The 16,562-nt window shown below is 44.5% G+C and overlaps 1 protein-coding gene across 2 annotated transcripts; it reads left to right on the top strand.

Moving 5' to 3' along the window:
• The first annotated feature begins 2,621 nt into the window (after nucleotides 1-2,621).
• On the top strand, nucleotides 2,622-16,530 carry LOC109512842 (tumor necrosis factor receptor superfamily member 19). 2 transcript variants are annotated; one of them, XM_019864864.1, is made up of 10 exons: nucleotides 2,622-2,779; nucleotides 3,613-3,706; nucleotides 4,045-4,158; nucleotides 8,479-8,657; nucleotides 8,866-8,951; nucleotides 13,164-13,328; nucleotides 13,466-13,597; nucleotides 13,970-14,060; nucleotides 15,138-15,322; nucleotides 16,033-16,530. In XM_019864864.1, exons 2-10 carry the CDS (start codon nucleotides 3,641-3,643, stop codon nucleotides 16,035-16,037), a joined length of 1,023 nt encoding a protein of 340 aa, XP_019720423.1. In that variant the 5' UTR covers nucleotides 2,622-2,779; nucleotides 3,613-3,640; the 3' UTR covers nucleotides 16,038-16,530. The 2 variants fall into 2 exon arrangements, with proteins under 2 accessions (XP_019720423.1, XP_019720424.1); XM_019864865.1 differs by having other exon boundaries at nucleotides 2,625-2,779; nucleotides 13,469-13,597.
• Nucleotides 16,531-16,562: the final 32 nt, after the last annotated feature.

The raw sequence follows: 16,562 nt of genomic DNA, 5'->3' as shown, positions 1-16,562 counted from the left end.
ACATGGTGTTATAATTTAGTGCAGATATACTTAATGAAGTATTGGCTTACCGTAAAAGACCTTACTGGTAGCATTTTTTTTTCTTCAGATTAGTACACAAGGCGTTCAAATAATCTTTTACATGACATAGCCAGTACTGCAAACCATCCACTTTAAGTATAACAGATTGATTACATTCCTCCCTCAATCAATTAAATAACACGGGTGTTGCAGTTAGAATCGTTATGACATTAACGGAAAAAAAAAATGGCATGATTTGCTGGAATGGACAAGTCCAGACATGAATGGTAATTGGTTACTTTGACTGCAGCAGTGGTGAACTTTTGTCCTCTGTGTCTTTGCCTCACTTCACACACACACACACACACACACACACACACACACACACACACACACAATATTTTTGCGCCATTTTCTTCCTGAAATGGACTATGACCTCATGTTTGGCATGTATCTTTAATATTAATCTGTCATTCTATAAAGTGGCAAACCTATGAAAACGCACATTTGAAAAAATGCAGAATACACCTGCTAACTTCTATTTAAAACATTTTGGACACACAAAGTTTAGTTTACAAGCTTGATGACCAATCAAAAATAAGCTGCTTGACAATGTAACATCTGCAACTCATTGCCGAGTAAGATGTAAGAAAGATGTTTCCCACCACAAGGACTTTTACAGTAGCCTCTAATCATGACTTTCCTGTTTCCACTGTGGTAAATATTCTCAAGCTGCCAGAACAACTTTTTTCGCAATGAGTTTGCAAATAATGATGGACTGTAACACAGTCACTGTTCTTTGTTGTATTCATGTGTTGCCTTTTGCTAGGTACACCCTGGCCCCGCACCTGGCTTTTATTGAACATACCCCCCTAAAAGCGCCTTTGAAAGAGACTACTAGTTGTTATTCATGGGCCACACTGTAAAAACCTGCTGATTCCTGTGCTGGAAAACTGCTTACTGCTTAAACTTTTTTTTTTTCGTAAGGACATAGCTCTTCATCCTTTTTTTTTTAAAATTGTGCTTTGTCCTTATTACTGTCATGGGTGAGCTGGAGCCTGTAGATGACTGAAGCAATTGCAGGTCACAAAAAATATATATACAATGCCCACATCCAAACTCATTTACAATTTAGAGTTCCATTAATCTGACATGCATGTTTTTGGAGAGTGGTAAAGCAAATAAAGACAAAAACATACGGGCATAGGGTACAACATGAAAAGTCCATACATGAGATTCAAACACAGAACCCAGGAAGTGGGGCTGAAATGCTTCACACTAGCTTATAGGTTTACACTCATGAGAGCACAGTTTACAAAAGTGAAAATTCGTTCAAAAAGCTCTAAAACAACTGGCAGTTGATCATGTACATTGGTTGCATCTGTCCATCCATCCATTTTCTGATCCGCTTTATCTTCGCAAGGGTCGGGGGACACCCTGAAGCCTGTAAGTGTTTTTGTTAATACTGTACTGTACTGTACTGTATAACACACTGTGATGATACTGTGTCACTGAATACTGACACCTGCTGTGTACTTGACAGACTGAACTGACACAGACTTGATGACCTGGTGTATACAATATCAGTCAAGTCTTTGCATCCATATTGTATTATTCCATATTTGTAAATATGTGAACATGTATCATCATTGAAAATCTAAGTGAAAATCATGTGAATGAGGATGCTCGTAGACTTTTTGTCTTTACACATTTTTATTCCAAAAAACAAGTTTCTGTTGCGATTCTTGCAAGCGATTTCTCCTGCCGTGGAGAACACAGGCTTACATGGTACTGATGATGCCGACGTACACAAGAACTCTTTGGATAGCAGGAAGAGGTTGAGATAGGATGTCTGCAGGCTCTTTCAATATACCAGAGAGTCCATCCAATATTCCCGCTGCTAAATATCGCTTCGCTAAAGCAATTGCATCTGCAGTTGCACTTCTCCCAACAGGTCATTAAAAAAATAGGGATGAATGGCGGCCGCAGGCCATGCGCCACCGGAACAGAGATGGTTGTTGGCCGCATGACGTGCGCTGCTGGCATAGGGACAGTTGGTCCGCCGCTGGAACAGGGACAGTTGGCGGCCGCAGGACATCCTCCGCTGGAACAGGGACAGTTGGCGGCTGCAGGACGTGCGCTGCTGGCATAGGGACAGTTGGCGCCCGCAGGACATCCGCCGCTGGAACAGGGACAGTTGGCGGCCGCAGGACATCCTCAGCTGGAACAGGGACAGTTGGCAGCCACAGGATGTGCGCCACCGGAACAGGGACGGTTGGTGGCCCAGGACCTGCGCTGCCGGAACAGGGACAGTTGGTTGCCACAGGACGTGGGGCACGGAACAAGATGGCTATGGGATCAGGTATTTCAGAAGTGTGTTTCGTGTGAGAGGTGGCCTAAATTCTGTTTCTGACGGCTTCTCCCAGTTTTTGTCCATGTTGCCAAATCAGCCTCCACACTCTGTAGGTCAGGCGTTTTGAAGCGTCTGATCACAGAGCATCTTTGTGAAACATCTGGTCTCAGATCAGACTTGCTGTGAACTAAACTGGTGTCTTATTGTGATCGACTGATCCCAAATCAGATGATGACAAGAAAACCCCGCCCCCTCTGGTCCGCCTTTGATCAGGGCGCCGAGTTTGTCCTAGTCGCTGCTTTCATGTGGTGCACTGCACCGTGAGACCAGTTTCTCCAGCTCCGGGGACGTGTTGACACCAGAACATCACCTCTCTTTGGACTGCTCGAGACTTGAATTTGGACCCACGAGTTCTTTAGCTAGCAGGTAAAACGTTTAAATCTGTTTCAATCTTTGCTTGCCTCGAGTTAATCACAGTTTGCCTTGGCGGCGGAACACTGCAATCGTGTCAACACACGAGAGCCAACTGCAAAAACAATAGAGCCTTGCGTCACGCAGAAGCTTTGCAATTAATAAAACGTTGACTCAAAGACGTTCGTGTTGCCACTCGTAAATCTGTGCTAAAGTTAAGGTTTAACTATTTAATGACCGGCTGTTGTGTTTGTGTCACCTTATTTCGGGTTGTTAAGGTTGCAGTCGGTCGTTATTAATCATTCTGACTACTGCCTACTTACTTATCTCTGTAATATAAATTAAGAAGATATACAGTCTATATTTTTAATGCCGGGGTTACTGTTGGACCGCAGCGGCAGCATCTTCCTCGCAGATGTTGTGTAGCTCTGCCGATCTGCGTGCTTATTGGTGTGGGGGGAAAAGCAGTAAAAGTTCGTCTTTATAGCCTTTTCAACAACCTGTTTGTCTTTAAGCGTTGTTCACTCTCCCTAAATTTAAATTTAGTTTTACACGCTAGGATAAATATCAAAATAATTTTCCGATCTAAATACTGTATATTTTTGTCTTGCATTACATGAGGTTTGCTCGCTACCTAAAATTAAGATGCATTAAATATCTTTGTGCATCCAGTTTTACTGACCCACCAATACTTGTTATGTATAGCATTAAATATTTGTTCAGTAGTTGCATTACCATCTTTTCATCAATGTAGTATGTATGGCTACCCCACGGAGGACTTTCTGAAAGGAAAGTGTGAGAGAATGAGTCAGAAAGAGAACGCAAACTATATTTTTCCTCTTTTTCAGATGCTAGCTACAGAAGTGGCTCAGCACAATGGTCTGGATAATTCAAAACTCCATCTCTCTTGTAATTACTTTACAGCTCCTATATTCAGCTCTGGTGAGTGTTTTTCTTATTAAGAGTAGATGTGCGCTCAGTACACTTTTGTTGTTAAGCTTCTTTTTATATGACTTTATCATGATCCGAAACCATACACTGTGGTTATCAATTTTAATGACTTGGTGACAAATAATTCTGATTATCATTATAACTGAATCTACTCATTATACTGGATTCATTGCTTGACTCAGATTCGTTTTTTTTCTTTTTTAAATGAATAAATACAACAACTATCGAGTTCACATAGACTCGTCTCCCCTCAGTATCAGACTACCGATAAAAGTGGTGAAATGCAGAAAATTCCTAACTGTCCTCCACCAAATGTCTCTTTTGCTCAGAATACCGCAAGGGCTGAAGAGGAGAGCAGGGAATGCAGAGAGCAGGAGTACAAGGACCAATTTGGGAATTGTAAACCTTGCGAGCAGTGCGATGCGGGACAGGAGCTATCAAAGGTCAGGAAAAGAAAATCCCGTCTTGTGTGTTTTCTCTCGTGTAAAAAGTTCCGTTAAAATATTTGCCTGTAGGCTGTTTATTTTGTATTGCACCTACATGATCCATTACACTGCTTCTTCAGCAGCTTCCATTAACTGCAAAACAAATGTTGATTGGACTAGTCACGTGAAAAGAAAAAAAAAAAGGGGGAACTCTTGAGTTCATGCAAAGAATGCCAAAAAAAAAGTCCGTCTCATCCAGGCAAACAACATTATTAATGACTTCCTCTCATTCATGCAGAGAACAGCCAAGCTGTTATTAGCATTCGTCCGCTACAACCCGCCTTTACTCAGTCACACCCATACTTTTGACCTTCTCCAGTTGAATGGCATCCATTGTTTCCCGTCTCCCCGTGGCACCTTTTGCAACTCATTGTCTCCACTTTTTGAAGCCATGCCTAAGCTTGCCGCTTTCAGAGTTGGTCATGGATTTTTCTTCCCACCGCTGTGGTTGGTTAGTGTATTTATTTGAGTGCTCTGTATGGACAGGCCTTTTGCAGTGTCAACTTAGGGCGGTGAGTCAAATCCTTTCCTCTCCGGCTGCTGCTCTTTCTCGACTTGTGCAGGTGTAGACAGTGATGGAAAGCTGAGGAAATAATTACCACCAGTCATGACTGGCAAAAAGACTACACAGTGACAAATAGGCATTTCCTTGACAAATGATGGGGAAATGAACACTTTTTTTTTTTAATGTCATTTTTCTCTTGACTACAAACCGATGGCAGCGGAATCAACAATGCTTCTGGTGTTTGCAGTATACACACAGTGAACCCCGCCTAGTCATAATTTGCTATTCATAAATTCACATTTACTTATCCCCGCCCTCCCCTGTGGAAGTTATGCTCAACTTAACACCACTCATCAAACTGGCTTCAACATATGCTGCAGCTCTGCATTAACGAAAATAAACTCTTGACATGTGTTGCACACATGCATTGAAGACCAGTTGCCTTTAATGTCAGAGTGAAGGGTTTCGGCAGCCTTCGTGTTCTTCTGCCGGCTTTTAACAGGCATGAATGCCGCTAGCACCCTGGGGTCCGAGTTAATAATTGGCTGCCTCGTTCTTTCTCTGAAGGCAGCAGCAGAATGCCGCCTCGCAGCAGAGACCCCAGGCTTGCCCACAAGAGAAAGTTTCCCAAAGAACACGCTCTATCTACTTTCAGCTCTGTAACCAAGACAATCTGTACAGATTCAGATGTGACTATTTAGGAGGGAAGCAGACTTTTGGATTCCTCCTGTGCAGCTGCCATAGAGATCCCGAAGGAATGTGCCCCAGTTAGCAATGGAAGTTTGCCTCTGGAAGCTGTGTTGAGGCTGGCAAGCATCAATTAGCCCCATTCACACACACACACACACACACACACACACACACACACACACACACACACACACACTATAGCAAACAGAACCACCCATAAAGAGCCAACATCCATTACACGCATTTTTTTGTTTTGTCTCGACCATATTTCAATCCCTTGTTCATGATATTTCTTAAGGATTTAAAAAAAAAAAAGTTTCAAGTGTGATGGAGAGGGAAACTAATTTCAGTCTAGTGCAGGCTGGATAACGGCCAGTTTCCAAAAAGGCAGGCACATGACCTTGATGTGTCAACATCTTGTAGTATGTAGCAAGCCTCTAATATTTCCTCCTTCAGCAATACCGGCAGGGCAAAGAACTTTTGGGTGAAAGACACAATTGTTGAGCCACAGAAGCATCAGAGCTTTAAATGTCTGTCTGCAATATTCTCAGGAAGAAATGGTTCAGCTATATGTGTTCACAATGACTTCATTACCAGATCAGATGACCGATCTCCCCAATGTGAGCTCCATCTAATCTCACAAATATCTCTGCGTGAACATGAACCGTATGTTCTCAGTCGTCTGCACCTTGACCAAACAAAAGCACACATGTCTTGGGACACGTCTTTGCACAATTCGTCTAAATCTCTGTTTGGGAGCCCCGGTGCGCTAAGCAATGGCCACAAAGTCCTGCTTGATGATGAGTTGCGTTTGTGAGCGCCCTGACCTTCACTCTATCAAACACCTTTGACGAGTTCCCTCTTCACTTCTTTTACTTGTCTATAATGTTAGGGAGATGCTAAGTCTTATTACAATCTTGTATTGTTTTGGAGCCCTTTCATCTTTGAGTGGAGTGTCATGTCTGCTAGTTGCAGCGCAGGGTGTCAACTTCTGCTGAGCTTTGTTAGCTGGCACGCAAGAGGACACTGATCACTCCTTGTGATGTTCAGCTCTGCCGGGATCAGAGGAGTACAAGTCGGCTCCCGTTTTCTTTTTGTTCTTGCGCACGGGGCACTTTTTGTATCTGCTGTGTGGGACATAAGCCCCCCCCCCCCCATGCTGTCATTCGGTGCCCCCTTGCCAGAGCTTGAGCAAGTGCCAAGCCATGAATCCTCAGTGGCTTCTTGTGGAAGTCAAAGCCACTAGTTGAAGAACTTCCTACCCTTGATTACAATCTATCTGTCAGTGTGACCAACACAGAAATATCAGGATCTGTGTCTCACCGAGAGATCCAGGTACCTGATATGGAAGAATTACCTACTGTGCCATCACCCATAGAGGTCATACCTGAAAAGGTGCCATCACCACCCAAAGAAATCGTTGAACCTATCATAGAGGAGATACCAGAGTCTCCTGTGTCTGATAAAGAAGACTTACCTGAATCAGTTCCATCACCACCAAAAGAGACTGTTGAGGTTGAGCCCTCACAGGAAAGTGAAAGCAGTTTATCTGAACGCCTATCAGAGGAAAACACAGAGGACATACCTTGCCCGGTGCTGTCTCCGCATGGAGAGATCACTTTGTCTGATACAGAAGACTTATCTGAACCGTTACTTGAAAAAGACATCACCGAGTCTGATAAAGAAGACACTCAGACGGTGCCGTTCCCAGATGAAGAAGTTGTGGATGTTCCAGAGGATGAACCTGAACCAGTACCATCACCCCCTCCGCTTGTACAGAGAGAGACACTTTGTCAAGCAGCTGTAGACAGACGCATCATCCTTATTTTGCGTTTTCTGACCATAATCGCTCATCGGTCACCCTCCTATTTCACACCCGTTCTTCCGTCTCATTCTTTTTGCTGATGGACAGCGAGGCCTGAAATGGAAGGGTCATAACAACAGCTGCAAGAATCCTTCCAAAGCTAGTGCACCTCAGGCCCCGCTTGACCCAAGTGTTTAGTATCAGGCTTGCATGTGTTTGCTTTCGGGGGACTGCATTCCTCTTCCTCCTCTGCGGTGCCATCACTGTGTCACATCTTTGCCTTGAAAATCCCTTTTCATTTCTGGCCAGTTTACCCCCACCCCAACTCCATACCACACTCCTGTGCCCACATTCCAGCAAGACTGCATGCCCGGACAGTGAAATGGGACACGGGCGAGGACAGAAGGGAAGAGCTGTTTGAAGCTGACCTTCGCTTTCATGATATATGAGCGCCTCCTTCCACCCCGTGTGTTGTCAAAGCTTGACATTACAACACTGGCCAACAGGAGGGCAGCTGTCATTGTGTGATATCACTCAAGATCCCAAAAGTCAGTGTTGGGCTATCACTACATCGCCAAGAAAATGTGAGATGTCTTTGGTACCAGTGAGCAATTATTACTGATATTGTTCTGAAGCCAGCGCAGCGTTCCACCTTGGAGCAGAACTGAGTGCCTCAGGTGTTCCTTTGTGCTCACTCCTCTCAGATTTAAAAAAAAAAAATCACTTAAGATCATCCATAATCGTTCTTTTCAGAGTTGTTGTATCTTTTTATTGTTGTTGTTGTAATTATCTCTTTTGATGCTATTTATTCAGTGCCATTGTATTTCAAGAACCAGCTTTGTGCTACATGTTGTTTTCTTTGCACACTTGAATTTCCCCTCTGGGGAGCAATAAATGATGATCTTATCTTGATTATCTCCACCCAAGACACTTCACCAGTTCTGAAATAGCTATTGTCAATAACAGGATGTTCGGTGGGGATCAAAGACCAAATATATCTGATTTGACACAACGGTGATCACCCGTAAATCACACAACAGCACTTAAAAGTATTCCCTTTGTTAATCACAACCCCTCAGGGGCCCCCCAGGGCCTTAATAATTCCAATGTATTGCCTTTCCGGGTCTTCCAGTGGAAGGCTGTTCATTCTGTTTTCGAGAGTCAAGGAGATTATTGCCGGTGTAATGAACCAAAGATCATTACTACTAGTCTACATTCAAGCAGTCTTCTCACCAGCTGCACCAACCCGAGTGTGTTTCTTCTCTTTTAATCCCTCCAGGAATGTGGCTTCGGTTATGGAGAAGATGCCCGGTGTGTGCCATGCAGGACCAGTCGCTTCAAGGAAGACCGGAGTCTCCAGAAGTGTAAGCCTTGTCTGGACTGTGGACTCATCAACCGCTTCCAGAAGAGCAACTGTTCCGCTACCAGCAACGCTGTGTGTGGAGAGTGCCGGCCTGGGTGAGAGCACAAACGCGCCATTGTCATATAACGCTGTTGTGAAAGTGTATCGCCACATGAAGAGAGACACCCCCCGCCCCCCCAAAAAAATATATAAAATATGGAAAAATGAGTGATTGTGATCGTAATTATAAAGAGTCTGATGCCTGACTGACGCTTGTCACATTCAGCCACATTTTGAGGAAGCTTGTACTCGTGTTCTCAACAGATATTATAGGAAGACCAAATTAAGTGGCTTCCAAGACATGGAGTGTACACCCTGTGGAGACCCTCCGCCTCAGTATGAGCCTCAATGTAAGCACCTTTCCTTTTCCCATTCCCTTGTCTCCCACACTTTGCACTTTGTCATCACTGGGATACTGTGTCACGTTCTCATGGATGCAGTGAAACCCCCAGAGTCAAAAATAATGTCTGAGTGGACATTGGTTGGACCTCTATTTTGTTCTATTTTCAAAACGACGATTCCCACAGCAAAACAATCTCATCCATTTGTTCCAGAGTCATTATAAAATCTTGAATGGACAGTGTTTACATGAACATTTAACATCTGTCATAAAAATATCAAAAACAAGTTAACGGGTGTATTCTGAGACCAAATCAATTTTTTGTTTGTAATGTGCGATACAGGTGGCGCAAATTGGCTTTGTGCCATCCCCCTTTTTAACACCCTGATACAAGTGTATGAATACAAGATAATAAATCGATTGAGAACAATACATCGAAATAAACAAACTCAACGTTAACTTTGACTGGGGTGGAGACAAAAAAATGCAGAGGGAGAATTATGGTGCATGCCTGGGAGCTGGATCTCTAACTTGTTACGCCCCCAAGCAGAGGTGTAGTGAATAGTCCATTCTTGTGTGATTAAAGATGCTTACTTTCTGTCACCTCAGCCATTTCTAATTTTATTGAACAACCAGGGCAGAGACACATGCACTTCTTTCCTAATTTGCAACAACTTCAGTGGTAATATTACACTCTTAACCCATGCTTGCGATCATCATAAAAAGAAAAAAATGAAGGCAAAATACGCTTGTGAAGTTCATCCTTCGGATTCTCACTTTTAGCCAACATGTCACATTATTTTTCCAGGTTTGGTTTTCACTTTGGGGCATTTGACTTGACAGTGACTCCTGCGGTCGTTCATCTTGCCACTCCTAGGAGTCGAAACCTTGTTATTTCGAGTAATTTGTGCATGTCGGCCACACAAAAAAACGGAGGCAAAGGGTCAAGCAAGGCTAACTTTCCACTCAGCCTCAGATTCAATTATCTTCTCCGCTCCAGCCATTAGAGGACGTTAATGATTGCATGTTTCCACCTAAAACAAAGAGGCAAGTGAACTCAAGCCTTTGCTAATTGAGTGTGACTTCCTGTTTGTGTAGGAGAGGGCAGCTGTTTCCGAGGACGGTGGTAGGCAAATCTGCTTCAAAGGAGTCCCGGCCAGGTTGAGAGGCCTCGTGTTAAATAAATGCAGAAGGCTCTGGGATGTTGCACAACTCTTCTAAAATGTCTTTTTTTTTTTTTTAGTGGGGAAAAAGTTATCTCTGTTTTGTGTGCTCTTGTTCTTTGTTGTTGTTGTTGTAGACAGTATCGATGTTAGTCCAGCTATGCGCCGTCCAATCGTGATAGCGGAAGGAGGCCCTTTGAAACAAAACAGCCATTGTGTGAGGACATAGCTGGCCGTTAGCTCCTACAGGGACTCTGACTGGAGCTTTTTCCAAATGTTTGAAAGCCTCGCTGCCTCCATCCAGTGTTATCTCGAGAAGGGTGGTGAAAACTGAAAGGCTCGATTATTCTAATGGGCCTCACTGGGCCGTAGCAGCATTGCAGCTGTGCAGGGGAGGCCGTCACCCTCTGCTGTGGATTGTAAATCTAAAAGCCACCCTTTCTCCCTCCTCCCTTTCTTCCTCCAGTGACTTTTTGGACTGAGTCAAAATAAGTTTGTGTTTTATGGACTCCTTAAGCCTCTAATGGCTTTCATCTGCTGAACTCTTTCACTGTCACCCTACAGCAGAGCAGAACACGCAAACACACTCTGGACATCCAGACAGATACATAAACGCAAGCAGAGACACACGTTGTTTGTCAGAACGGCTTGGATTGTTGTTGGATTTATAAAATAGCCCGAAGGGAGTTATCGCTTTTGTTGTCGTCATAAATCTGACAAAGATTTTCAAATGGAGCCATATAACGCCTGCTATATTTCAGGCAGGAAGTTCCAGGTTTTTCATGAAAGACAAAAATTAAAAAGACAGTACAGCTAGTGTTCGAGCAAACCAACCACAGGCTCGATAATCCAACCTGTAAACATCAAATGCCAAACGTCATTCACAAAGTTGAGTTGTGTTGACTTAGTTCAAAGCTTCATTCAGTCTTTCTCTCTCTGTCTCTGTCTCTCTCTCTCTCACTCCCTCTCTCTCTCTCTCTCGCTCTCTCTCTCTCTCGCACACTTCAAAACTATTCAAAAGCACGTTCATCAAGGTCATTAACATGTTCGTGGGCCATCATTATTTTGTGGTACCACACAAACCACAACACCACAAAGATACTTTGGCTTTATATTAACAAATCCTCTGTTGATCGATTCACGTTGTATATTTTGCTTCCAAAAAGTTGAGAAAGTGCTTAGGAACATGTGTTATAGGTGCTGCTGCACAATCTCATGAGCTCCAATACATGAGCCGAAGTTTGAAAACAAGAGAGAAAAAAAAAATAATACAACAAAGGACTTGCACATTTGATATTGTTTTTGAGGGAATGGATAAATCTGTGTCGCAATTCGGAACTCCTGCTTCCATGCCGCTGTTAAATTGAGCAGAATAATGACGCCCGGCGTACAGGTTTATTTCCGCAGCTCTTGTGTATTCGATTGTGGAGATGTGCTGTAAAAAGTGTTACGGTGTTAAGTGTAATGGCTCGTTTTCCGGTTGTACTTAATTCTGAACCGTTAAAACTCTTCTAACATTCCAACGTTGCCTTTTACGACCATGTTCACCCAGTCAAAAGAAGTTAGTGTCAGGAATGCTTTTAGAGTTCAGGGTCAACCACGCTCACTTCTGTGTAAAGTGTTTGTAAAAGGCACGAATCAAAGCTCCAGACTGGAGGCAGGGGAATCCATGAGAAAGACTGCGGTTTCGTATCCCGCTCAATGCGGAGATACAATCGGCAGGTGAGCCGTATTCCATGGACCGCGGTTTATTTGCCGCAGCTGCTTGGCGTCTGATAACAGACTTCCTTTTGTGTTCTGAGAGCAGCCGATGTTCCTCTCGGCTGCGTTGGATTTAACCTGGACGGTCGCCACATCAAACACACTTGTCCTCGAATAAAGATCAGTGATCCGTCTTTCACGAGCACATCCTTACGTAAATAATAATAGGATGACACTTTGTCATGCTCAGCTTCGTCTAATCACGTCTTTGATGAAGCACTTGCGAACAGGTTAGCGGCACAGGCTTCATTCATATTCTATTTTACTCACGTCTATCATAGTTTTGGTGCAGAGCTGTGCCAATCTTGATGGAAAAACAAGCAACAGGTCATCTTTAATTTGTTCACCGTCTCAGTGAGATCTGAATCTTGTTTTTGAACTTCATTTGATGGATCGTTTAGATGCCGCTATCCCCTATGCAGCTGAATTGACAAAGTGCCAAAGGAAGAAGCGCTGTTTAGATTACGTACTGGATTGTACATGCTCTTCGAGATTTTTTTCATAACTGTTCATTCTGTCTTGTGTAACCTCAAGTAACACACCCATTTTCTTCCGAACCAGCTGCTAAGTGAGAAATGTATATTACCGTACTGATAAAGATCAGAGAGAGGTATTTTCAACCAAAGCCATCTGTCACATTCAGGTGAGCTGCTAACTCATCAAACAGAAAAGCTCTTTTGTTATGTGGGGCATGCAACATGATGGCCTGATGTCGGACTGAACTTAACAAGAATTTATAGGTCAGTTTCAGAACTGATAATGTGTGTAGCAAAAATACTGGAACATCCAGTTCAATAGGCGGCACGCTGGGCGACTGGTTCGCGCGTTCGACTCACAGCGCAGAGGTGCAGGGTTCGATTCCGGCTCCGGCTTTCCTGTGTGGATTTTGCATGGTCTCCCCGTGCCTGTGTGGGTTTTCTCCGGGTACTCCGATTTCTTCCCACGTTCTAAAAACATGCAAGGCAGGTGAATGGAAGATTCTAAATTGTCCCTTGGCGTGACTGTGAGCGTGCATGGTTGTTCGTCTATATGTGCCCTGCAATTGGCTGGCAATCGGTTCAGGGTGTCCCCCGCCAAAGACAGAACCACGAGAACCAGGCAGAGTGAAACTGTTACATCACGACTGCACTGTCAATGAACCAACTTAAGTCCTTAAAAGACGAAAAAAAACTTTTAATATCTTGAGCTGTAATGATAGTTTTGAGGCAACCGTGCATGTCAACCGGTGTTACATCGGATGTGAGACTTGGTGGTTCATATTGACCGCAAACTGTGTGTGTGTGTGCGTGCGTATGCAGGCAGCGGGCGGGTAAACCTGGTGCCTCTGCCCTCGGTGGTGTCCAGCCCTCGTGATATGGCCTTAGCTGTGGTCATCTGCACCGCGCTGGCTACGGTGCTGCTGGCCCTGCTGGTCCTCTGCATCATCTACTGTAAGAGGCAGCTGGTGGAGAAAAAGCCCGGTGGTGAGTCACTATGTGGCAAAGTTGGGTGAATGTGGAGTTCAGAACAAATAATGGTGTACCATGCACGCTGTAGCTAGAACGTTTCTTTTCTAGGTTGAATGGCATCACAGTGTTGTCATTTGTGCAACTTGTTTAACCAGCGGCGTCTCTGAGGTTCGAGGACTGTCAGTACAGCGGGGCCGAGATGTCCTGCCTGGACCCGCGCTGGCTCCAAGACTTTCCCCAGGGAGCCTGCTGCCAGTGTCACCTCGGCCCCGGACACACATGTGGTATGCTCGATTGTAAACGTGCACACTTCATTCGGTGCGCCTCACATTATTTGGCACGCCATCAAAAATGATTAATTTAACATACCGTATCCATCCATTTTCTATAATGCTTAACCAGCTTCGGGTCATGCGTGAGCTCACCTGCAATCATAATGATAAGCTTTATCGAAACCTTCGTGTGATGAATATGCAAAGAACACAGAAATCAGAAAGGGGGCAAATACTTTTTCACGGCGCCGTACCTACCCGTGTTATTCAAAAGTGATCCTTATCGGCTCCAGTTTTTATGATTTAAACATGTCGCATGAGCTCATCGGGCTTTTAGCTGCAGGAGTAACCATGGTCTGTTTGTACTCTGTGTGTGCTGCTCAGGACCGGTCCACCTGATCCCGTCGATGTGCTGCGAGGAGAGCTGCAGTCTGGACAACGCACGCTTTGGCTCTCACGCCAGCCTCAACGACAGGTGAGGAGGCAACCAACACGCCGGCAACATCTTGTCAAAAGAGCTTCCGAGCCTCATGAAGCTCGAGCCACCACTGCAGTTCACTTTGCGGAGGGGAGGGGGAACCCTCCTCTGACCGCTGTGTGACTCAGCAGTGAATTCAAGAAGAGCTTTGGAATCCTATCTGGACTTTTTTGTCTTCTGACACAGAAGAACTTTAGCCCAGGGCCCTTTACGAATTTCTGGAAAATCTGTTTACGGGGCCCGACTGGGCATCAGGGCCACCCCTATCCTTCACCGATTGGCTGTGAGCAATCATACGGTTCTTCTGCCTTACTGAGGCAGGTGACTTATATAAGGACTAAATAAGCACAAAGTTTGGCAGCTACAGCATGCAGGTATCCGGAGAACATTGTATACATTGTACATAACTGAAATGTTAGGTTGTTATGAAGATGGTGGACTGTGTTGTGTTTAAGAATAATGACGACGCACAGCAGGATTTCTTGTGTTGGTTGCGTTTAATGGTCTCAAGCACAGAGCCTGACGGAAACGGCAGAAAACAACGTCCTCCTCGTCAATTAGATTGATACAGCGTACCCCTACACAAATTATATGACACAGCAATGTATTGAAATGCTTTGAACTTGTAAATGAAAACAAAAGTTTCACCAAATAAAAATGGTTTCCGCCCCATGTAGTTCAAGAGAAAAAGGGCAGAGTCAAAGGCGTGAGTTCAACAGAAAAAAGGCAGTGCCACATTTATTGTCGAAGTAGGGGAACACACAAAGATTTTTGTTTGATAATGGAGGGTGTAGTAAAAGAACACGTCCTCATTTCACAGATTTTGTGTCAATTATAATGCCGTACAGTCAGTTTTTTTTCCACTGGCTCTGTTACACATGACTAAAATGTTAGGTGCTATTAAGAGGACCCATGTCAGCTCCTCTGCCCTCACTTATGTTGCACTTCAACCCGACTTCATTAGTTGGAAGCTTTGAAGTAAAGAACAAAGCGTGAAAATCATAATGCACCGGGGTGCGGCCTGTCGACAGACCGGTATCAATCATTTGTGTCTAATTGTACCACACTTACCAGCAACTCAGAGCAGGATGACGAAGTGGCAGGACACGCTCAGACCGGACTTTCAGAGGCCATCTCGGAGGGTTTCCGGAATCCAGAAGCTTCTGAAGATGACGACAAAGGAGTGGCGGGAGGGCTTGGCCGAAGAGAGAATTCCCCCGAAAGAAAACCAAGCGAGCAGCCGCCGTCAACCAGGGAGGGTGAGGTGACCTTTTACCTGAACCAACCCCCCCCCCCCCTCGCTTGAATATGCTTTAAGGATGATTACGTTTGGAGTGTTGTGGATGTGCTTGTGTTGACGTGTGAAATCAGACCAAACTGCTAAATGACTTGAGTAACAGGAAAAGTATGGCAGAGCTACATACTAAAGCTGAACGATGGCATCTTTGCCCCACACACACAAAACACATTGTTCAAAGACATCAAACACAAACGTACCATTTTCACACCATCTCTCACATAGTTCTCCAAATAAGACGCTAAATGTGCTTGCTTCAAGGCTGTTTACCGTAAAAAAGCATAAAATGGAAACATTAATTGCATCAAACCAAAGTCTGCTAGCCAAATGCTATCACATAATGCAATGTGTCAAAGTCGAGGCCCGAGGGCCAGATCCGGCCCGCCACATCATTTTATGTGGCCCGCGAAAGCAAATCAAGCATGTCAACTTTCATTTGCTAAAGTCTGCCTAAAGTCGGCGCAAAAGACGTACATGACAGTGAAGACTGTCTTTCTTGAAAAGGCGCCCAAGAAAAATAAGTGTTCTGTTGGCTGACGGCTCAGATGACACAGCCCGTGTGTGCGTGACCAACGGCTGGTATGAGAAAGAAGAGCCGACTTGAAAGTAGTTTTGTGTCAGCCACGGCTCCGTTATGTTACTAATCAGCGTGTGTTGGCCTTCATCTTCCAGGATGACACGCATCGCTTTGGCTTCCAGCGGCCTGGAGTCATCAACAACGGCGGCGGTGGACGGATTTCCTTTCACACGACTCGCCTCATTCAACTTAGCACTCCGTCCGGCTTGCTCCCATTCGACACGCTCTCCATTGTGGTCGCAAGCCGCAGCTGACCTCGAGCCCAAACAAAGTACAATCGAAAGCAACGATGTGAAGTGGCCACTGGTCCACAGGTGAACGCGAATGAACTTTCAACACGGAGGACAATTGACTTGATCACGTCGCGCCCGGCGTTTTACGTATAAAGTCGCAACTTGTGGCATGAGAAGTCACACACGAGAGACAATCTTAAGAACATGCGAGAGGATCATTCAAGTGACTTGTGAATAATGTACAATAGTAAATAGTGGCATATTTTTGTAATATAGACAAGACTGATCGTGTGCTGCATTTGTAGTGTTGTTGATCCATCTACCTGTTTTACACCTTTGTCAATAAAACACTTGAACAGACAAATGTTCATTATTTTAGCTTCGCTAGCCAC

The sequence above is a fragment of the Hippocampus comes genome, unplaced genomic scaffold, assembly GCF_001891065.2.
Source record: "Hippocampus comes isolate QL1 unplaced genomic scaffold, H_comes_QL1_v1.1 scaffold276, whole genome shotgun sequence".
Taxonomy (NCBI): Eukaryota; Metazoa; Chordata; class Actinopteri; order Syngnathiformes; family Syngnathidae; genus Hippocampus; species Hippocampus comes.
This window is presented reverse-complemented; position numbering and strand designations above follow the sequence as displayed.

What these genes read in the sequence shown, in the direction of transcription:
- LOC109512842 (XM_019864864.1), top strand. Translation starts at nt 3,641, where the DNA reads ATGGTCTGGATAATTCAAAACTCCATCTCTCTTGTAATTACTTTACAG. An exon ending in GCCTCAGTATGAGCCTCAAT is followed by an intron (nt 8,952 to 13,163) that starts GTAAGCACCTTT and finishes GTGCGTATGCAG; the next exon opens with GCAGCGGGCGGGTAAACCTG. An exon ending in GGTGGAGAAAAAGCCCGGTG is followed by an intron (nt 13,329 to 13,465) that starts GTGAGTCACTAT and finishes AACTTGTTTAAC; the next exon opens with CAGCGGCGTCTCTGAGGTTC.